Source organism: Eleutherodactylus coqui, chromosome 7, assembly GCF_035609145.1.
Source record: "Eleutherodactylus coqui strain aEleCoq1 chromosome 7, aEleCoq1.hap1, whole genome shotgun sequence".
Lineage (NCBI taxonomy): Eukaryota > Metazoa > Chordata > Amphibia > Anura > Eleutherodactylidae > Eleutherodactylus > Eleutherodactylus coqui.
The window spans coordinates 9,306,857-9,331,011 of record NC_089843.1 but is presented as its reverse complement, the minus strand read 5'-3'; the positions used below and the strand labels follow the sequence as shown (position 1 = coordinate 9,331,011).

Genomic DNA, 24,155 nt, shown 5'->3' with positions numbered 1-24,155 from the left:
GCACCAGAGATCGAAGCAAGTGAAGGCGATCTGGTACAACGCTGCGGAAGAGGTGTGCGCCATATTAATGACTAAAACCATCTGTCCTCACTGAAGGAAACGGATTGTGTCCTTCTGCATATACCTGAAGGATTATGTCCTCCTGCACACCTGACAGATTGTATCTTCCAGCACACACCTGACTGATTGTGTCCTCCTGCACACACCTGACAGATCGTGTCCTCCTGCACACACCTGATGGATTGTGCAGCTAGTTGTGCAATGTGATTAGTACAAACACCCGGCCGTGGCATGTGTTCACCCATAACACGTCCCCTTGTAATGGCAACAGATCCTGAGGCGTTCCTGCGTCCGGCAGTTTCTCTCCCCCACCCCCCCACCCCCCACAATGTCCCCCAGCTGAGGTGAAATCAACAAAAAAACTATTTTGGCTTTTTGCTTTGTTTGTAGCATTAGCAGTGCAGGCTGGACGTGCGTTCAGTGTATGACGGAGGCGACAAATATGTGCGAGGCGTTAGTCTTTAACATTTTGCTTAAACAAGAAAGTGCGCAAAAAATGTTTTTTGTTTACGTTTTGAGTATTTTTCCCCTCATTTTTTACGTCTTTATGTCCCTGTAAGGCTTCCTGTGATGCCGGGTTCCCCAACGTGCGATTCATCCGCGGATGCAGGACGTTTTGCTTTAAAACAGCCTCCCGCCACTTCAGGTAAAGTAGCGATCCTCCGCAGTGGAACCCGCGGGCGCATCACACACCATGCAATGTGCTTTCCAGTTCCATTGAAAATGGCCAATGTGTTCCAAGGAAACGCCCCAAATAGGACGTGCGTGATTTTTTTCCTGCACTGCGATGCGCTAAAAAAAATTAAAAAATCGCTCATATATATGACCCAATTCAAAAGAATGGGGTTCATAATCATGCAAGATTTGTGCGTTTCGGCTTGAAAATGAACTTAGGGACTCAAACCTGCAATGAAGCGATGCTGCGATCTCTCTGCTAATACACTGCACTTCTTCTGTACTGCAGTGCATTATCACTTATTATAGTAATCGCAGGCTATGGCAGACCCGGATACCATTGACTGGCGTCCAGTTGATATGGCAACCCATTGGCCCTCTGTGATTACTTGGTGGAGGGCTGATGACATCACAGAGGGAGCATCCTCCCTCCCTCTACGAACCTTCTACGTGCAGCGATCAACATGGCATGTAAGGGGTTAACAGCTGGGATCAGTGTTCTCACGGCTCCACACTGTTGAAGCAGGAGACTGGCTGTCAGTCACAGCTATGCGGGTTCAACTTCTGAGCCCACCCCATCCATCGCATGTTAGTTTATACGGGAATCCCTTCTCACCAAGAGCATAAATATATACCCTGGGACGGGAAGGGGTTAAAAGTAAAGAATCCGGATCTCTGCATCCTACAAGCTATAATCCCTTCCATACATACAGAAACTAATTAGTTCATTCTAATTGCCCCTCTGATCTCAGGAAATGTGAGATTTGCAAAGTCAGGAGCATTTCAATTTAACCCTTTACCACATTTCTATGTACATCACCTTCTAAGTAGGGGCAAAGCTATAGGGGCGCAGAGGTGGCAGTCACTACCGGGCCCCGGAACCTAAATCACATAAGGCGGTACATGGTGGGTAGGAGGTCCTGCTTCAGATTTTGCGTTGAGGCCCAAGAGCTGCCATCTAGTTACGCCCCTCTGTCCAAGTAAGCCACGCCTCTTTGATCCACAGCAGAGTGAGGGTATTATGGCCAGGATCAGAGAAACGTCTGATCCTGGCCATATAATCCCGTAAAAGCTTCGCTTACTAGTGAACGCAATATCATAGGCCTCATTCACATCTGTGCCGGAGGCTCCGTCCAGAGGTTCAGCAGAAAATCCCAGACAAATTAGTGCGACATGCTGCGCCATTACATCCTAGAAAATATCACCTGGCAAGCTGGAAGCCAAACGGATGGCGTTATAGTCGGTGTGGTTCACCTGGCATTGCTCAGGGTCAGCATACACCAGTCCCAGCTGTTCTGGATAGTGTTCTAGTCGGTGAGGTTTATCCGGCATTGCTCAGGGTCAGCATACTCCGGTCCCAGCTGTTTTGGATGGCGTTCCAGTCAGTGAGGTTTACCTGGCATTGCTCAGGGTCAGCATACTCCGGTCCCAGCTCTTCTGGATGGCGTTCTAGTCGGTGAGGTTTACCTGGCATTGCTCAGGGTCAGCATACCCCGGTCCCAGCTGTTCTGCATGGCATTGTAGTCGGTGAGGTTCACCTGGCATTGCTCAGGGTCAGCATACTCCGGTCCCAGCTGTTATGGATGGCGTTCTAGTCGGTGAGGTTCACCTGGCATTGCTCAGGGTCAGCATACTCCGGTCCCAGCTGTTCTGCATGGCATTCTAGTCAGTGAGGTTCACCTGGCATTGCTCAGGGTCAGCATAAGCCGGTGTCAGCTGTTCCGGATGGCGTTCTAGTTGGTGAGGTTCACCTGGCATTGCTCAGGGTCAGCATACTCCAGTCCCAGCTGTTCCGGATGGCGTTCTAGTTGGTGAGGTTCACCTGGCATTGCTCAGGGTCAGCATACTCCGGTCCCAGCTGTTTTGGATGGCGTTCCAGTCAGTGAGGTTTACCTGGCATTGCTCAGGGTCAGCATACTCCGGTCCCAGCTCTTCTGGATGGCGTTCTAGTCGGTGAGGTTTACCTGGCATTGCTCAGGGTCAGCATACCCCGGTCCCAGCTGTTCTGCATGGCATTGTAGTCGGTGAGGTTCACCTGGCATTGCTCAGGGTCAGCATACTCCGGTCCCAGCTGTTATGGATGGCGTTCTAGTCGGTGAGGTTCACCTGGCATTGCTCAGGGTCAGCATACTCCGGTCCCAGCTGTTCTGCATGGCATTCTAGTCAGTGAGGTTCACCTGGCATTGCTCAGGGTCAGCATAAGCCGGTGTCAGCTGTTCCGGATGGCGTTCTAGTCGGTGCGGTTCACCTGGCATTGCTCAAGGTCAGCATAAGCCGGTGTCAACTGTTCTGGATGGCGTTCTAGTCGGTGAGGTTCACCTGGCATTGCTCAGGGTCAGCATACTCCGGTCCCAGCTGTTCCGGATGGCGTTCTAGTCGGTGAGGTTCACCTGGCATTGCTCAGGGTCAGCATACGCCGGTCCCAGCTGTTCCGGATGGCGTTCTAGTCGGTGAGGTTCACCTGGCATTGCTCAGGGTCAGCATACTCCGGTCCCAGCTGTTCCGGATGGCGTTCTAGTCGGTGAGGTTTACCTGGCATTGCTCAGGGTCAGCATACCCCGGTCCCAGCTGTTCTGCATGGCATTGTAGTCGGTGAGGTTCACCTGGCATTGCTCAGGGTCAGCATACTCCGGTCCCAGCTGTTATGGATGGCGTTCTAGTCAGTGAGGTTCACCTGGCATTGCTCAGGGTCAGCATACTCCGGTCCCAGCTGTTCTGCATGGCATTCTAGTCAGTGAGGTTCACCTGGCATTGCTCAGGGTCAGCATAAGCCGGTGTCAGCTGTTCCGGATGGCGTTCTAGTTGGTGAGGTTCACCTGGCATTGCTCAGGGTCAGCATACTCCAGTCCCAGCTGTTCCGGATGGCGTTCTAGTCGGTGCGGTTCACCTGGCATTGCTCAAGGTCAGCATAAGCCGGTGTCAACTGTTCTGGATGGCGTTCTAGTCGGTGAGGTTCACCTGGCATTGCTCAGGGTCAGCATACTCCGGTCCCAGCTGTTCCGGATGGCGTTCTAGTCGGTGAGGTTCACCTGGCATTGCTCAGGGTCAGCATACGCCGGTCCCAGCTGTTCCGGATGGCGTTCTAGTCGGTGAGGTTCACCTGGCATTGCTCAGGGTCAGCATACGCCGGTGTCAGCTGTTTCAGTATTTTCGATGTTTGGCTAAGAGGTAAAAATACAAGCGCAAACGTGAAAGTGGCCCAAGGAGCTTGATGGAGGGAGGGGTTCCCCAGTCAGTCCATCGGCTCTGCATGACGCGGGATGACAATTGTTTGCGCTGGCAGCTAAGGGCAGTGATACGTTCACGGGTAATAATACTGTGGAATACTATGCATGTAAGCGACCAATCACAATGCCCAGTCTCACGGAGGGCGAAAGTAAGGAACAATAACAGGGTTTTCCTAGGACTTAACATTGTTTCACAGCCCCTCCTGGTTGCTACCGCCCAGGACATGTGACCAGAACTCCCGACTGTGGAGCAGTGAAAGGAGGGACAAATATAGCGGCATCTGTAGCATGTTGTGGCAAACCTTTATGACATGCCACGCCTCCTCACAATAAGCCATGCCTCCTCTGTATCCTGTCATACTGCCCTTCAGTGACCCCCTCAGGCAAGAATAGGAAGTGCATTGTGCAGTGCCTCAAACATCGCACAAAACACAGACTGGGTTGTGAGAATCTCGGGTGCAACTCACTAACGGCCATGCAAATATGACCATAGTGGCCCCAGTAGTAATAGTGGCCTTCATTGGTGGCCCCAGCAATAATAGTGATCCCACTAGTAGGAGTGACCCTTGTGAGTGGCCCCATTAGTAACAGTAACCTCCATCAGCAGCCCCAGTACTAATAGTGTCCCCCATTAGGTACCCCAGTCACTTCACCTTCTCCGCTGCCTTTCCGCTTGCTCTCCCTCTGGATTCCACTGATCTCCCCGGTCTCTGTCCCGACATCTGGTCACGTACTTGATGGCACATAATGGCTACAGCCAATCACTGGCCTCAGGTAGGCCGTGGATCGCAGCAGCACATGACCAGATGCAGGAAGGTCAGCGGGATTGGAAGCAACGTCGAACAGAAAGGCAGCGGGGAAGAAGACTAGGAGATGCTTTATTTTATATATGTTGGACTTGGAGGGCGGACATGCCTCCTACCACCCGAGACTGTGGGACATCTCAAATCTGGGACTGTCCTGCTAAATTCAGGACGGTTGGGAGGCTGCTGTAGCCAATCACTGACTATAGAAGGTCACTGCTGGGCCAGTGATAGGCTGCAGAAGTCACATGACCTCAGTAGCAACCAGGAAGAACAGAGTGGCTGTGGAGCAATTTTGTGTCCTTAAAACCCCTTTAAGATTAATAAATGGGCAGAAGCCTTGAGATCGGGGGTCCCGTAAAGACCCTGACTCTTACACAGGTGCCTTATTATGGTCCTGAGCGACTCACAGGTCGAGTACGAATAGTCGAATACTCATGGAAAAAATCCTCATGAATGGTGACCAGTGTGAAATCCTCATATATATATAAGGCGCATGCAGACGCCGTATTACCGCTCCGGGCAAGCTGCGATTTCTAAAGTCCAGCAGGAATGAATGGCGGCATGTTCCTACTACGGAGGCACTAGACACATTTCACATCCTGCCACAAGTGATGGTGTCATCAAATAGGGTCATTTTAATAAGGATGCTTGTATTTCACCAGAGCGCAGTACGGGGGATACGGGGGATACGGGGGGCCACAAGAATACAAGCCTCACAAGGTCACATATAAGTGCAGAAGCTCTGAACTGCGCAAATATTTCTGCTGTTTTTCTATTTAGAGGGTTAACCAACCTTCACATTGTCCAGAACCACCAGCGGGCCGTTAACACCGCACACCGTCCGGTAACCTGCGGAAGACAAAAAAGATGTAAGAACTCTCCATAGTTATGCATTGCACAGTGGATGGATAGACAGAGCAGAAAACATGGGTATTGCAGTGTATTGTACAGGAGATCACATGTTTAAGTTCCAGGAGGGAACTAAAAAAAAGTTTTACAAAATCTAAAAGTTCATCTCTCCCTTTCCCAGGGGTGTAAACAATAAACAGTTGTTATCGCTGAGTCTGACGCAGGCTGAACTATTATTGCTGTGTCTGACGTAGGCTGAACTGTTATCACTGTGTCTGACGTAGGCTGAACTATTATCGCTGTGTCTGATGTAGGCTGAACTATTATTGCTGTGTCTGACGTAGGCTGAACTGTTATCACTGTGTCTGACGTAGGCTGAACTATTATCGCTGTGTCTGATGTAGGCTGAACTATTATTGCTGTGTCTGACGTAGGCTGAACTATTATCGCTGTGTCTGATGTAGGCTGAACTATTATCGCTGTGTCTGATGTAGGCTGAACTGTTATCGCTGTGTCTGATGTAGGCTGAACTATTATTGCTGTGTCTGATGTAGGCTGAACTGTTATCGCTGTGTCTGACGTAGGCTGAACCATTATTGCTCTGTCTGACGTAGGCTGAACTATTATCGCTGTGTCTGACGTAGGCTGAACTATTATCGCTGTGTCTGAGGTAGGCTGAACCGTTATCGCTGTGTCTGATGTAGGCTGAACTATTATCGCTGTGTCTGACGTAGGCTAAACTGTTATCACTGTGTGTGACGTAGGCTGAACCATTATTGCTCTGTTTGACGTAGGCTGAACTATTATCGCTGTGTCTGAGGTAGGCTGAACCGTTATCGCTGTGTCTGATGTAGGCTGAACTATTATCGCTGTGTCTGACGTAGGCTGAACTGTTATCGCTGTGTCTGACGTAGGCTGAACCATTATTGCTCTGTTTGACGTAGGCTGAAATATTATTATTGCTGTATCTGATGTAGGCTGAACTATTATCGCTGTGTCTGACGTAGGCTGAACTATTATCGCTGTGTCTGAGGTAGGCTGAACTATTATCGCTGTGTCTGACGTAGGCTGAACTATTATCGCTGTGTCTGATGTAGGCTGAACTATTATCGCTGTGTCTGACGTAGGCTGAACTATTATCGCTGTGTCTGATGTAGGCTGAACTATTATCGCTGTGTCTGACGTAGGCTAAACTGTTATCACTGTGTCTGACGTAGGCTGAACTGTTATCGCTGTGTCTGAGGTAGGCTGAACTATTATCGCTGTGTCTGACATAGGCTGAACTATTATCGCTGTGTCTGAGGTAGGCTGAACTATTATCGCTGTGTCTGAGGTAGGCTGAACTATTATCGCTGTGTCTGACGTAGGCTGAACTATTATCGCTGCGTCTGACGTAGGCTGAACTATTATCGCTGTGTCTGAGGTAGGCTGAACCATTATTGCTCTGTTTGACGTAGGCTGAACTATTATCGCTGCGTCTGACGTAGGCTGAACTATTATCGCTGCGTCTGACGTAGGCTGAACTATTATCGCTGCGTCTGACGTAGGCTGAACTATTATCGCTGTGTCTGATGTAGGCTGAACTATTATCGCTGTGTCTGAGGTAGGCTGAACTATTATCGCTGTGTCTGATGTAGGCTGAACTATTATCGCTGTGTCTGAGGTAGGCTGAACCGTTATCGCTGTGCCTGAGGTAGGCTGAATTATTATCGCTGTGCCTGACGTAGGCTGAACTATTATCGCTGTGTCTGACGTAGGCTGAATTATTATCGCTGTATCTGAGGTAGGCTAAACTATTATCGCTGTGTCTGACGTAGGCTGAACTATTATCGCTGTATCTGAGGTAGGCTAAACTATTATCGCTGTATCTGAGGTAGGCTAAACTATTATCGCTGTATCTGAGGTAGGCTAAACTATTATCGCTGTATCTGAGGTAGGCTGAACTATTATCGCTGTGTCTGACGTAGGCTGAATTATTATCGCTGTATCTGAGGTAGGCTAAACTATTATCGCTGTATCTGAGGTAGGCTAAACTATTATCGCTGTATCTGAGGTAGGCTAAACTATTATCGCTGTATCTGAGGTAGGCTGAACTATTATCGCTGTGTCTGACGTAGGCTGAATTATTATCGCTGTATCTGAGGTAGGCTAAACTATTATCGCTGTATCTGAGGTAGGCTAAACTATTATCGCTGTATCTGAGGTAGGCTAAACTATTATCGCTGTATCTGAGGTAGGCTGAACTATTATCGCTGTGTCTGAGGTAGGCTGAGCTATTATCGCTGTGTCTGACGTAGGCTGAACTGTTATCGCTGTATCTGAGGTAGGCTGAACTATTATCGCTGTGTCTGACGTAGGCTGAATTATTATCGCTGTATCTGAGGTAGGCTAAACTATTATCGCTGTGTCTGACGTAGGCTGAACTATTATCGCTGTGTCTGACGTAGGCTGAACTATTATCGCTGTATCTGACGTAGGCTGAACTATTATCGCTGTATCTGAGGTAGGCTGAACTATTATCGCTGTGTCTGACGTAGGCTGAACCGTTATCGCTGTGCCTGAGGTAGGCTGAATTATTATCGCTGTGTCTGACGTAGGCTGAACTATTATCGCTGTGTCTGAGGTAGGCTGAACTATTATCGCTGTGTCTGACGTAGGCTGAACTATTATCGCTGTGTCTGACGTAGGCTGAATTATTATCGCTGTGTGTGAGGTAGGCTGAACTATTATCGCTGTGTCTGACGTAGGCTGAACTGTTATCACTGTGCCTGACGTAGGCTGAACTATTATCGCTGTATCTGAGGTAGGCTGAACTATTATCGCTGTGTCTGACGTAGGCTGAACCGTTATCGCTGTGCCTGAGGTAGGCTGAATTATTATCGCTGTGTCTGACGTAGGCTGAACTATTATCGCTGTGTCTGAGGTAGGCTGAACTATTATCGCTGTGTCTGACGTAGGCTGAACTATTATCGCTGTGTCTGACGTAGGCTGAACTGTTATCACTGTGTCTGACGTAGGCTGAACTATTATCGCTGTGTCTGACATAGGCTGAACTATTATCGCTGTGTCTGAGGTAGGCTGAACTATTATCGCTGTGTCTGAGGTAGGCTGAACTATTATCGCTGTGTCTGACGTAGGCTGAACTATTATCGCTGTGTCTGAGGTAGGCTGAACTGTTATCGCTGTGTCTGAGGTAGGCTGAACTATTATCGCTGTGTTAGATGTAGGCTGAACTATTATCGCTGTGTCTGAGGTAGGCTGAACTATTATCGCTGTGTCTGATGCAGGCTGAACTATTATCGCTGTGTCTGACATAGGCTGAACTATTATCGCTGTGTCTGAGGTAGGCTGAACTATTATCGCTGTGTCTGAGGTAGGCTGAACTATTATCGCTGTGTCTGAGGTAGGCTGAACTATTATCGCTGTGTCTGACGTAGGCTGAACTGTTATCGCTGTGTCTGACGTAGGCTGAACTATTATCGCTGTGTCTGACGTAGGCTGAACTATTATCGCTGTGTCTCACGTAGGCTGAACTATTATCGCTGTGTCTTATGTAGGCTGAACTATTATCGCTGTGTGTGAGGTAGGCTGAACTATTATCGCTGTGTCTGAGGTAGGCTGAACCATTATCACTGTGTGTGAGGTAGGCTGAACTGTTATCGCTGTGTGTGAGGTAGGCTGAACTATTATCGCTGTGTCTGAGGTAGGCTGAACTATTATCGCTGTTTGTGACGTAGGCTGTACTATTATCGCTGTGTCTGACATAGGCTGAACTATTATCGCTGTGTCTGAGGTAGGCTGAACTATTATCGCTGTGTCTGAGGTAGGCTGAACTATTATCGCTGTGTCTCACGTAGGCTGAACTATTATCGCTGTGTCTGACATAGGCTGAACTATTATCGCTGTGTCTGAGGTAGGCTGAACTATTATCGCTGTGTCTGAGGTAGGCTGAACTATTATCGCTGTGTCTGAGGTAGGCTGAACTATTATCGCTGTGTCTGACGTAGGCTGAACTATTATCGCTGTGTCTGACGTAGGCTGAACTGTTATCGCTGTGTCTGACGTAGGCTGAACTATTATTGCTGTGTCTGACGTAGGCTGAACTATTATCGCTGTGTCTCACATAGGCTGAACTGTTATCGCTGTGTCTGACGTAGGCTGAACTATTATTGCTGTGTCTGACGTAGGCTGAACTATTATCGCTGTGTCTCACGTAGGCTGAACTATTATCGCTGTGTCTTATGTAGGCTGAACTATTATCGCTGTGTCTCACGTAGGCTGAACTATTATCGCTGTGTCTCACGTAGGCTGAACTATTATCGCTGTGTCTGAGGTAGGCTGAACTATTATCGCTGTGTCTGAGGTAGGCTGAACCATTATCACTGTGTGTGAGGTAGGCTGAACTATTATCGCTGTGTCTTATGTAGGCTGAACTATTATCGCTGTGTCTCACGTAGGCTGAACTATTAACGCTGTGTCTCACGTAGGCTGAACTATTATCGCTGTGTCTCACGTAGGCTGAACTATTATCGCTGTGTCTGAGGTAGGCTGAACTATTATCGCTGTGTCTGATGTAGGCTGAACTGTTATCGCTGTGTGTGAGGTAGGCTGAACTATTATCGCTGTGTCTGATGTAGGCTGAACTATTATCGCTGTGTCTGATGTAGGCTGAACTATTATCACTGTGTCTGATGTAGGCTGAACTATTATCGCTGTGTCTGATGTAGGCTGAACTATTATCGCTGTGTCTGATGTAGGCTGAACTGTTATCGCTGTGTCTGATGTAGGCTGAACTATTATCGCTGTGTCTCACGTAGGCTGAACTATTATCGCTGTGTCTGATGTAGGCTGAACTATTATCGCTGTGTCTGAGGTAGGCTGAACTATTATCGCTGTGTCTGACATAGGCTGAACTATTATCGCTGTGTCTGACATAGGCTGAACTATTATCGCTGTGTCTGACATAGGCTGAACTATTATCGCTGTGTATGACGTAGGCTGAACTATTATCGCTGTGTCTGACATAGGCTGAACTATTATCGCTGTGTCTCACGTAGGCTGAACTATTATCGCTGTGTCTGAGGTAGGCTGAACTATTATCGCTGTGTCTGACGTAGGCTGAAGTATTATCGCTGTGTCTGACATAGGCTGAACTATTATCGCTGTGTCTGACGTAGGCTGAACTATTATCGCTGTGTCTGAGGTAGGCTGAACTATTATCGCTGTGTCTGATGTAGGCTGAACTATTATCGCTGCGTCTGATGTAGGCTGAACTATTATCGCTGTGTCTGACATAGGCTGAACTATTATCGCTGTGTCTGACGTAGGCTGAACTATTATCGCTGTGTCTGACGTAGGCTGAACTATTATCGCTGTGTCTGATGTAGGCTGAACTATTATCGCTGCGTCTGACGTAGGCTGAACTATTATCGCTGTGTATGACGTAGGCTGAACTATTATCGCTGCGTCTGACGTACGCTGAACTATTATCGCTGTATCTGAGGTAGGCTGAACTATTATCGCTGTGTCTGACGTAGGCTGAACTATTATCACTGTGTCTGACGTAGGCTGAACTATTATCGCTGTGTCTGAGGTAGGCTGAACTATTATCGCTGTGTCTGACGTAGGCTGAACTGTTATCTCTGCGTCTGATGTAGGCTGAACTATTATCGCTGTGTGTGAGGTAGGCTGAACTATTATCGCTGTGTGTGAGGTAGGCTGAACTATTATCGCTGTGTCTGAGGTAGGCTGAACTATTATCGCTGCGTCTGATGTAGGCTGAACCATTATAAATGCTATAACAATGCAGGGTCACAATTGTATCCACCCCAAAATGTCACCTTTAAGACGGCCACGCTCCATGCAAAAATCACGCTGCCTCTCCTGATACAACTGTTCTGTTGTGCAGCACAACTGTAACTCTTCTCACCATTTTTGTTAATTATTAATAATTATTTTATCACTTTTTGTTTTCTTCATTTTTTTTCCTTTTTTATCTAAAAAAAGGGAAATCCACTAGAAATATTTTTGTCGTTTAACTGTTATTTAGTAAAGAACAAACACTTCTAATCACACTGATATGGTTTATATAATTGAGCGTATGAGACAGTGCATTCCTGTAACTGACAGATTCTTCGGGGGGCAGGGAACGGCACAACATCCCCTTTATGTGCAGTGTGTGGGTGGCCGCTGTGTCTTTAAGGAAGGGAAAGCAAAAAGCTGTTGTCAGTGACTGCCAGTTCTGGAAAGAAGAAAAAAGTCTTTCAACCTGACCCCACCGCTCACACCCACCCAAATTTCACAGTTCCTGTCACAGATAATCACCATTACCCGCAGAATAATACCTTATTAACGCACGTCTGGGCGGGCAGAGAGGAAACCAGGTTGACTTTACCCAACCAATACTTAATTGTTGCTGGACAAATGGTCCATAGATAGATAGATAGATAGATAGATAGATAGATAGATAGATAGATAGATAGATAGATAGATAGATAGATAGATAGATAGATAGATAGATAGATAGATAGATAGATATGAGATAGATAGATAGATAGATAGATCTGAGATAGATATGAGATAGATAGATAGATAGATAGATAGATAGATAGATAGATAGATAGATAGATAGATAGATAGATAGATAGATATGAGATAGATAGATAGATAGATATGAGATAGATAGGAGATAGATAGATAGATAGATATGAGATAGATAGATAGATAGATATGCGATAGATAGATAGATAGATAGATAGATATGAGATAGATAGATAGATAGATAGATAGATAGATAGATAGATAGATATGAGATAGATAGGAGATAGATAGATAGATATGAGATAGATAGATAGATAGATATGCGATAGATAGATAGATAGATAGATAGATAGATAGATAGATAGATAGATAGATAGATAGATAGATAGATATGAGAGATAGATAGGAGGTAGATAGATAGATAGATAGATAGATAGATAGATAGATAGATATGAGATAGATAGATAGATAGATAAATAGATATGAGATATAGATAGATAGGAGATAGCTAGATAGATAGGAGATAGATAGATAGATAGATATGAGATAGAGATAGATAGAAGATAGATAGATAGAGAGATATGAGATAGATATGAGATAGATAGATATGAGGGATATAGATAGATAGATAGATAGATAGATAGATAGATAGATAGATAGATAGATAGATAGATAGATAAATAGATGATAAATAAATATGAGATAGATAGATAGATAGATAGATAGATAGATAGATAGATATGACAGATATAGAGAGATAGGAGATAGATAGATATGAGATAGATCGATAGATAGGAGATAGATAGATATGAGATAGATAGATATGAGAGAGGTAGATATGAGAGAGGTAGATAGATGAGATGGATAGATAGATACATTAGATATATATGACATAGATAATAGATAGATAGATAAATAGATGATAAATAAATATGCAATAGATAGATATGAGATAGATAGATATAAGATAGATAGATATGAGATAGATAGATATAAGATAGAGAGATATGAAATAGATAGATAGATATGAGTTAAATATAGAGATAGATAGATAGATAGATAGATAGATAGATAGATAGATAGATATGCGATAGATAGATAGATAGATAGATAGATAGATAGATAGATAGATATGAGATAGATAGATAGATAGATATGAGATAGATAGAGAGATATATAGATAGATAGATATGAGATAGATAGATAGATAGATAGATAGGAGATAGATAGATAGATAGATAGATAGATAGATAGATAGATAGATAGATAGATAGATAGATAGATAGATAGATAGATATGAGATAGATAGGAGATAGATTAGATAGATAGATGATAGATGGAGAGATAGATAGATAGGAGATAGATTAGATAGATAGATGATAGATAGATAGATAGATATGAGATAGATTAGATAGATAGATAGATAAATGATAGATAAATAGATAGACAGAATATCCCTCATATCTATGTATCTATCCATCTCATATCTATCCATCTCATATCTCATACCACCATGCAGTTCCCTCTGCATTTCCTGAATCAGGGTGTGGCCCCGCAGAGGGACTTCAGGTGGTCCTGTTCCATTTGATTGGCTGCTCTCTAAGGCAGTTCTGTGACATTCGGACAGTGATGATTGTCAGCTCTTTGGTTCGCAGTATTTTAGGACATTTGAGCATTTATTAGGATTTAGGCTGTAATCAAGAGCTGAGATGAGAATGTGGACCTGATCAGAATGGGTAACTTGACGCCTGGGATCCGTCCGCAGGTGGAAAAGAAACTTTGTAGGAACTTTCCGCCGGTCCCGGGAAGTTGGTAGCTTTCCTGCTCTCTCCTTTGCCCTTTGCACTAGAGCCATTGTGCAATGTGTCAGTCTGGAGCGGTGTTGACAAGCCCGAGGGCCTCTCCCCGGCCAGCAGCCCCTGTGAATAGCCCTGCGGGGAATCTCATGCTATGCCACTAATTAAGAGCGGAGCTGAGGGTTCCCATACACACCTGCACAGTCATGTGAGTGCGAAGAAGAAAGACCTATAGAAAGGCCGGAGCTGACCAAGCGTGAAGAGAGACAAGGCCCAAGCAATTGGTGGGGTGGGCCGAGGGGCACAATGAGGCCTCATGAGCGCAGACACAACCGCCGATACTTCATCACGCTTTTCACTCGCAGGAAAAGATTAATTTGGAAGTGTCGATGCTTCTTTTGTCGCCGGCCCATTTGTGTGGCCTTTGTTTCGCCCTTTTTTCGGATGCCATACAGGACAACACTTTTTTATGGCTCTAATGGCTTCATCGAAATGTGCCAGAAAAGTGTCCAATACCGCCGACCTGTTCCCAAATGATGGGCGGCGGACCCGAGAAGTCACCACTACGGGTTAACCCCTTCAGGACCAGCGTGCTTTCGGTTATAACTTCCAATAGTCATCACGTTTTTACTGTTTCCGCGGACGTGGCTGCCGGGGGACTTGTGGCCGTGTTGCGGGACGGGTTGTATTATTACTGCTGCCCTTTAATGCATCCTGGAATGTGCAGGAAAACTTTAACATTTTGTAAGTGAGGAGAAATAAAAAAAAAGTAAATTGCGCCATTTTTGGCGAGTTCAGTTTTTACAGCGTTCGCAGTACAGTAACAATGACACTCGACTCTGTGGGGCGGTACGATTAGAGCGACACCACATTTAGAGAGGTTTTTAAAAGGTTTTTCTATTTTAAAAAGTAAATTAAAGAAATTGTAAATAAAGATCGTCTTTTGTCGCCATTTTTTTTTTTTTTACGTTTTCGCCGGTTGGGCTCTGTTCGTTTATTGTGGGGTTGTAGATTCTATTATCACCATTTTCGGGTGGATACATAATTCTGGAATTCTGGAATTCTGTCATTTTTGTCTCTCAGCCTTCACTTAGTTTGCTAAATAATCTCCTACTTTAGCAGTCTGGACTTTTACGTACGCGGCGATACCAAATATGTGGCGTTTAGAATTGTTGAAGTTTTTATTGGAAAAACAAGAAAAGTTTTTTTTTACTTTTCATATATATTTTTAATGTTCAGATTGTTCCTGTACCATATACTGTAATACTTCAGTATTGCACTGTATTTAGGGATTTTGTCTTGTAGTAGGCATCTGTGTATGGCAGTCCTGGTGCCATGCTAGCCCCTCAGCACCCCCCCTGCTACAGGCAATGCCAATAGGTTGCGGAAAGGGGTCCTCCTCTCCTCTGCTGACTGTCACTACGGCACCTAAAGAGTTAACTGAGCAATCAGCGCTAACTGCGATTGCAGAAATGATTGATGTCCGTCAACTATCAGACTCGGCTCCTGAGCCCGCTGCATAACCGGCCAACGTAAATTTACATTAGTCTGTCATTAAGTGGTTAAAAGAAACAGGAGAAAGTTGGTATAAAATAGGGCAGTTCTGTTCATGCTGAGCCTCCTGGTTCATGCACAGAATGTGAGAACAGTTTAAACTGACACCCAGAGAGGGCGGTTGGAGGAACGGAGCAGGGACAGAGCAGGCACATCAAGGTGGATGTGTATAGGCCAATAACGGTTCCAGGAGGGTGCGGTGAGTCATGTCTATGTACCCTTCTAGTATGGAGGTATATACCAGTAGGTGAGCGGAGAGTCGGGAGGGGGGCGCAAATGAGGCAACTTTGTTATTTTACAGCTAATTACTGTGGGGCCACAAATGGGGGCCACAAAGGAGGGGTTACTACTGCGGGGCCACAAAGAAGGGCTATTTACTGTGGGGTCTACAAGGGGGGACGTTATTATTATAGGGGCCTTATTATTGTGGCGGTCACAAAAAAAAGAGCTAATTATTAGGGGAGCAGAAGGAGGGCTTTTTAAAGTAGGGGTAACAAAGGGGGGTTTATTTCTGTGGGGGCCATAAAGAGGGGCTAATTACTGTGGAGAACACAAGGGGGGGGGGGGGGTATTTTTGTGGGGACCACAATGGAGGGCTCATTACTGAGATCCTATAACTGTGGGATCTATTAATTGGGGCTTATAACTGTGAGGCCACAAAGAGGGGCTTTTTATTTTATAAAATGGGGTGTGGCCTGTGTAAGGGGTGTGGCCTACAGGAACCATTGATACAAGTTGACAAGTGTTCCTACTAGGCTCATCCATTGTAATGGTATTGTTATATAGACGCCGATGGTACGCTGCTTGTACTCACACCGTACGGACGGCAGGTCACCACATCCCGTATATAGGTCAGCACATGGTGACAATCGCACAACATCGTCATGCCAAAATAGCTGAAGAAGCGCCGGCCGAGCCGTCAGCCGCTCCGCTCTCCCTCCAGCTGGAGATTCCTTACTGTGGAAGAGACAAAAGCCGGCTGAGGACTCGCTGCCAACTCACCCGGCTGCCAAGAGAACGAGCCAAGTGGGAGTCGGAGCAGCAATTCGGGAAGGTGCCAGAAAGCAATGACTTTGATGTACAAGGAAATGAGAGGCGAGGGAGCGCTGCTCTGTTGGCAGATGCCAGGCTGCTGAATTTATCTCTCAGTGCAGGGCATTCTGGGTACTGCCAACTCTCTGCCAGTGGGATGCACTCACACTACAATGGCCAGGCCTGAGAGGAGGGCGGTAATATGCTCATATAGTTGGCATTTATTGCGATACTGACATCCTCTGTGCTGCTGGGGAGACTGAACCTTACAGTCAGTATGAGACCTTCTACTGGTGACCAATCCGAATTATAGAAACAAAGAGCTCCCCCTGCTTGGCCATGGAGGGGCATCACAATGTCCGCAACCAGTGCCAAAGGTGAGTGCATGACAGAGTTGGTACCCGGGGCACTTATTAGCCTATCCTTAGGATGTGTGTGGCTGGCCACAATTAAGACATATTGCAGTACCAGGAATGGCCCGTTGTTCGAGCAAGCAGCACAATGAAGAAGCCATAGTGACTTAGACTGGTACAATGGCTCAACCTCATAACATAAATGCAGCACCAGAACCAAAGTAATAACAAATACAGCACCAGAACCAAGCTCATGAGATAAACACAGCACCAGAACCAAGCTCATAAGATAAATACAGCACCAGAACCAAGCTCATAAGATAAATACAGCACCAGAACCAAGCTCATGAGATAAATACAGCACCAGAACCAAGCTCATAAGATAAATACAGCACCAGAACCAAGCTCATGAGATAAATACAGCACCAGAACCAAGCTCATGAGATAAACACAGCACCAGAACCAAGCTCATAAGATAAATACAGCACCAGAACCAAGCTCATAAGATAAATACAGCACCAGAACCAAGCTCATGAGATAAATACAGCACCAGAACCAAGCTCATGAGATAAATACAGCACCAGAACCAAGCTCATGAGATGAATCCAGCACCAGAACCAAGCTCATTAGATAAATCCAGCACCAGAACCAAGCTCATGAGATAAATACAGCACCAGAACCAAGCTCATGAGATAAATACAGCACTAGAACCAAGTTCCTGAAATAAATACAGCACCAGAACCAAGCTCATGAGATAAATACAGCACCAGAACCAAGCTCATGAGATAAATACAGCATCAGAACCAAGCTCATAAGATAAATACAGCACCAGAACCAAGCTCATGAGATAAACTCGGAGTATTAAGGATTATTGATAAAAATTCAGCGACTGAGGCCCCTTCTGCACATCATCCGCAGGACCTTTGTGATGTCTGACCTACATTTGGATGTTACCTACATCCAGGCTGAATTGTTATCAATGACCCTTAATACCCGAGTCTCGTCATATGTTTGACAAAAGGGCGTTAAGCCCGAAACGCTGCAAATTGTGAACCCAATGTGAACATCCGGACGGCTCCAATAACCTTATGAACAATTAACCCATCAGTGTGTCCAGCTGTTCACCTCTGATACCGATAGAGTCTGGGGCACGGCGCCCGTCTGACCTGCAGGAGGGACTGCTACCAAAGGCAGTCCTAGCCATAAGATAAATCCAGTCCCAGAGCCAAGCTCATGACATAAATACAGCACCAGAACCAACCTCATAACAGACAGTACCAGAATGAAACTGAATACATTAATGCAGCACCAGAACCAAGCTCATCTAATATAAACCTCCATGCTTTTTCTTGCCCCACACTTTGCTGTAACTTTGGTGGATGGTGTTGGGGTCATTAGATGACGCACCCGCTCACCGCTGCCGGAGCATCATCACATGTGAGTGTAATACAGTCAGGGAAGTTACAATGTTACGTCTGTAGGTGGCGCTGCTGTGCTTTAGGCATGCGCTGGAGAGAGAGATGTGTTGCTAAGCAACACTGCATACACTGCTAAGCTGTAACATACACTGCCTAACCAAGAGAGAGAGAGAGAGAGACAGCGATAGAGAGACAGTGAGGGAAAGAGCAATAGAGAGAGAGAGAGAGACAGTGAGAGAAGGAGCGATAGAGCGACAGCAATAGAAGGAGAGACAATGATAGAGAGACAGACAGGGAGCAATAGAGAGATAGAGTGAGAGAGTGGTAGAGACAGAGATAGAGAGAGAGAAAGAGCGATATTGAGAAGGCGATAGAGAGACAGAGAGCTATAGAGTGGTAGAGACAGAGAGAGAAAGAGTAATAGAAACAGAGAGAAAGCAATAGAGAGAGAGTGATAGACAGAAAGAGATTGCAAGACAGAGAGAGAAATAGAGAAACAGAGCGATAGAGACAGAGAGCAATAGAGAGACAGAAAAAGAGCAATAGAGAAACAGACAGAGAGAGAGCAATAGAGAAACAGAGAGAACAATAGAGAGACAGTGATAATGATAGACAGAGACAGATAGAGAGACAGAGAAACACAGAAAGAGAGGGTAGAGAGACAAAGAGCGATACACAGACAGATAGAGTGATAGAGACATAGCAATAGAGACAGAGAGAAACAGACAGAGAAAGAGTGATAGGCAGACAGAGAGAGAGAGCGATAGACAGAGGGAGTAATAGAAAGACAGATTCTGTATTATCTACTGAACTTGGTTCTGGTGCCGTATTTATATGCAGTGGTTGGTTCTGTTGCATACAGAGAGAGACAGAAAGAGAACGAAAGAGACAGCATTTCTGAGACAGAGAAATATAGAGACAGACAACGAAAGAGACAAACAGAGAGAAAGAGACAGAGAGAAAGACAAACAAACAGAGAAAAAGACAGACAGAAACCTGTAGGCTTTTTATATTAGATATCTGCTCCAAATACAAAGTGACTCTGAGTAATCCTCTAACCAGCAGATTGAGAAGGTCACAACCAGCACTGGTGAAACATTTCATGTCCGCGTGGCGACATCGGGTCAATGTAGTAACATTAATACAGCAACAGAACCATACCGAAAACATAAACACGACACCAGAGCCAAGCTCAGCACATAAATGCATCATCAGGACCACACTCATTACATACATACAGCACCAGAGCCAAGCTCAGTACGTACATACATTATCAGGTCCACGCTCATTACATACATACAGCACCAGAGCCAAGCTCAGTACATAAATACATCATCGGGATCCCGCTCATTACATACAAACAGCACCAGAGCCAAGCTCAGTACATAAATACATCATCAGGTCCACGCTCATTACATACAAACAGCACCAGAGCCAAGCTCAGTACGTAAATACATCATCAGGACCACGCTCATTACATACATACAGCACCAGAGCCAAGCTCAGTACGTAAATACATCATCAGGACCACGCTCATTACATACATACAGCACCAGAGCCAAGCTCAGTACGTAAATACATCATCAGGTCCATGCTCATTACATACATACAGCACCAGAGCCAAGCTGAGTACATAAATATAGCACCGTAACCAAATAAAAAAAATAAATACAGCACCAGCATCAGCCTCATAGCAAAAATACATCACCAGGACCAACCTCATAGCATAAATACAGCACCAGAGCCAAGCTCAGTACATAAATACATATCAGGACCCCGCTCATTACATACAAACAGCACCACAGCCATGCTCAGTACGTACATACATTATCAGGTCCACGCTCATTACATACATACAGCACCAGAGCCAAGCTCAGTAAGTAAATACATCATCAGGTCCATGCTTATTACATACATACAGCACCAGAGCCAAGCTCAGTACATAAAAACATCATCAGGTCCACCCTCATTACATACATACAGCACCAGAGCCAAGCTCAGTACATAAATACATCATCAGGACCATGCTAATTACATAATACAGAACCAGAGCCAAGCTCAGAACGTAAATACATCATCAAGATCATGCGAAATACATACATACAGCACCAGAGCCAAGCTCAGTACATAAATGCATCATCAGTACCATGCTAATTACATACATACAGAACCAGAGCCAAGCTCAGTACGTAAATACATCATCAGGTCCACGCTCATTACATACATACAGCACCAGAGCCAAGCTCAGTACATAAATGCATCATCAGGACCACGCTCATTACATACATACAGCACCAGAGCCATGCTCAGTACGTACATACATTATCAGGTCCACGCTCATTTCATAATACAGCACCAGAGCCAAGCTCAGTACATAAGTACATCATCAGGACCACGCTCATTACATACATACAGCACCAGAGCCAAGCTCAGTACGTAAATACGTCATCAGGACCATGCTAATTACATACATACAGCACCAGAGCCAAGCTCAGTAAATAAATACATCATCAGGACCACGCTCATTACGTACATACAGCACCAGAGCCAAGCTCAGTACATAAATAGAGCATCAGGACCACGCTCATTACATACATACAGCACCAGAGCCAAGCTCAGTACGTAAATGCATCATCAGGTCCACACTCATTACATAATACAGCACCAGAGCCAAGCTCAGTACATAAATACATCATCAGGTCCACCCTCATTAAATAATAAAGCACCAGAGCCAAGCTTAGTACGTAAATACATTATCAGGTCCACGCTCATTACATACATACAGCACCAGAGCCAAGCTCAGTACATAAATACATCATCAGGACCACACTCATTACATACATACAGCACCAGAGCCAAGCTCAGTATATAAATACATCATCAGGATCACGCTCATTACATACATACAGCACCAAAGCCAAGCTGAGTACATAAATATAGCACCGTAACCAAATTAAAAAAAATAAATACAGCACCAGCATCAGCCTCATAGCATAAATACATCACCAGGACCAACCTCATAGCATAAATACAGCACCAAAACCACGTTCAGTAGATAAATACAGAATCAGAACCAACTTCACTATATAAATACAGCACCACAACTAACTTCACTGCATAAATACAACAACAGAAGCAAGCTCAGTATATAAATACAGCCCCAAAACCAGCTTTGCTACATAAATACAGGACCAGGAACCAGCACAGTACATAGATACAGCATCATAACTAATTCATAGCATAAATACAGCACCAGAACCAAGCTCATAATATAAATACAGCACCAGAACCAAGCTTAGTATATAAATACAGCACCAGAGCAAACTTCACTACATGAATACAGTTGCAGAACCAAGCTCATTACGTAAACACAACACCAGAACCAAGCTCAGTACTCATATATAGTAGCAGAACTAAGCATCTTGGAACATCAGAGGGGAGGAGATAAGAGGAAAATGATTTCGGTAGCTCTACATGATGCTGCCACATGGGGGAAGATCATCTTGGCGGACCTAAGGGAGGGGGTGATTGTCTCCGGTCTGCGTCCGCCTGGTGCCTCCCTAATAGCTGGTGACTGGTACCCTGTGCAACCTTACGGCCACCATGCAGACCCCCTCTGTTTACAGACCCCTTATCAGACGCCCCCTGTCTTAAGACCCTTGACTGGAGTCAGCATGTTGTCTGTGACAACACTCACTGGAGCAGGGCAGTGCAGGAACACTCAGGGGTGCGTACATGTGGCACATGGAGATTTACCACGTTGGCAGCATGTGTACGACCCCCTGTATACAGACCCCAGACATGCAGTGCCCCTCCCTTCAGCCTGGGCACTGCAGGGGTGGTGAGGCTGCAGGTACATGGAGGGATGAGTATGCCATGCGGTGCCCAGGAGGTTGCCCACTACTTTGGGCTGGTGAGTGGGCACAAGGTCTGTACCTCCATCTCCATAAGTACTCATGCTGCTACCATGTTGGTAATAACATATTTACAGGCTGCTTCACATAAGTGCCAACAAGAGGCGCCGTGCGCCCTGGCATTACCGCCGCGCTCTCCTCCCATCATTCATGCCATTGTGTCTTGGGATGACTGGTATTTACCCGTCACCCGGTGTCATCCTGTATTCTCAGGAGCATCGATTCCTCCAGTAACAGAGCGCCGCTGCGCGCCGAGGTGACAGACGCGCCGCTGCACACAAAATTACAGTTTTTCTTTCTTAATTTTTTGTCCTTGCAAACGCGATGATAAAACTAAAATTCAGGTTTTTTTGTGTCTTTAAAGGAGAAGTACACAAAAAATGTCGCCTCCGTGTATACAGCAGTACGGGTCCTATGACTGCCGCAGCTCCTGTGCCCTCATGACAACACTTCCTGCCTGCCTGTCACAGCCATGTACCCCTTAATGACATTTTCTTTTTTTCTTAGCTTCTGTTTTTTCCTCCTGCCTCTCCCGTGGCGGTCGGCGCGCTCGCTGTTTTTTGCGCGATGAGTTGTGCCTTTCAGTGATATTATTTAATATATCATATAATGTACTGAAAAACGTAAAAAAAATCTAAATGGAGTGAAATAGAACAAAGAAAAGTAATTCCGCCATCTTTGGGGGGGGGAGTGCCGCCATCTTGTGACCGATGATAACTCTTCACTTTTCCGCCGACATAGCTGTGTGAGGCTGTATTTTGCGAGGCGCTCTGTAGTTTCTACCATTTTGGATAAGACTTTTTGATAACCTTTTATAAATGTTTTTGTTGAAGACGGGGTGACCAAAAAAAGCGCAATTCTAGTATTGTATATTTTTTATGACAACGCTCATCATGATATTTTGATACTTCGGACTTTCACGGACGCAGCGATACCAAATATGCTTTTTTTATTATACATATGGTAAAAGGGTTTTCTTTTAAAATTTTTATTGTATTTTTACTCTTTTTTTTACACCCCACAGGGTACTTGAACCTGTGATCGTTTGATCGCTCATAGAGTATAATGTAATACCATAGTACTGCATTATATTACATTCTTACAGACAGTCTATAAAGCCATGCCATAGGTATGTCTTGATAGACAATCAGCCCTGGGAGCCTTCAGAAGCCCCCTGTCTGCCATGGCAACTGAATGGCACCTTGCAACCTCATTGCAGGGGACTGTTTGGGACCCCAGAATATAGAGTATTTAAAGGGTTAACAGACACCATCAGCATGCAGGCTGTTCACAGCAGGTGGGTGTCAGCTGTCAGAGAGCACTGGTATACGTGTTGTATGAAGCGGACGCAGCTACTGATCCCGCTCTACATAGACCTCAGTGTCGGAGGGCGTACATGTATGCCCCAAAGCATCATGGGGTAATATAGTTATATATAGCAGAATAATAATGGGATGTGGAGGAAGCTAAAGTCTGAATATTTGACAGGAACCTGGCAGCAAGTGCTCAATTTTCCTGCAGCACCCCCATAGGAAAAATGAAGTATTGCACAAAATGCAATGGGCTGCCCATGTAATGCACAGGTGTGCTGCGTCCTCTGAACCAAGGGAAGCTCTGCGTCTCCATCTTCTTGGCCGTTCAGCATCTTTATGAATGTTACTTTGTACAGATTTGATACATATTATCTAGATACAGTTCAAGGAGGCCCTGGGGTCAGAAAAAGGTGGACTGACTGGAGACCTGGGGGGCACTTCAGGGAGAGAGGCAGTTCCTGGAGGGGCACCATGGTTTCCCAATCTACATATAAAGGAAAGGTGGTCCGCAGCGACTCGCGGCCCGTTTCCAGCCACACAGGTCGACTCTATCTCTCAGCTATTCCAGTCTGCCCCATTAAGATGAATGAAGAGCGCGGCTCCACTCATCTCAGGGTG

The 24,155-nt window shown here is 45.5% G+C and overlaps 1 protein-coding gene across 1 annotated transcript in view; it reads right to left on the bottom strand.

Moving 5' to 3' along the window:
- Nucleotides 1–24,155, bottom strand: part of ATP6V1B1 (ATPase H+ transporting V1 subunit B1) — a 97,833-nt gene that overhangs the window by 68,134 nt on the left and 5,544 nt on the right. Inside the window, exon 2 of the mRNA XM_066572858.1 lies at nucleotides 5,562–5,617. Within this exon, the coding sequence (XP_066428955.1) occupies nucleotides 5,562–5,617 (56 nt within the window). The remainder of the gene's footprint in view (nucleotides 1–5,561; nucleotides 5,618–24,155) is intronic.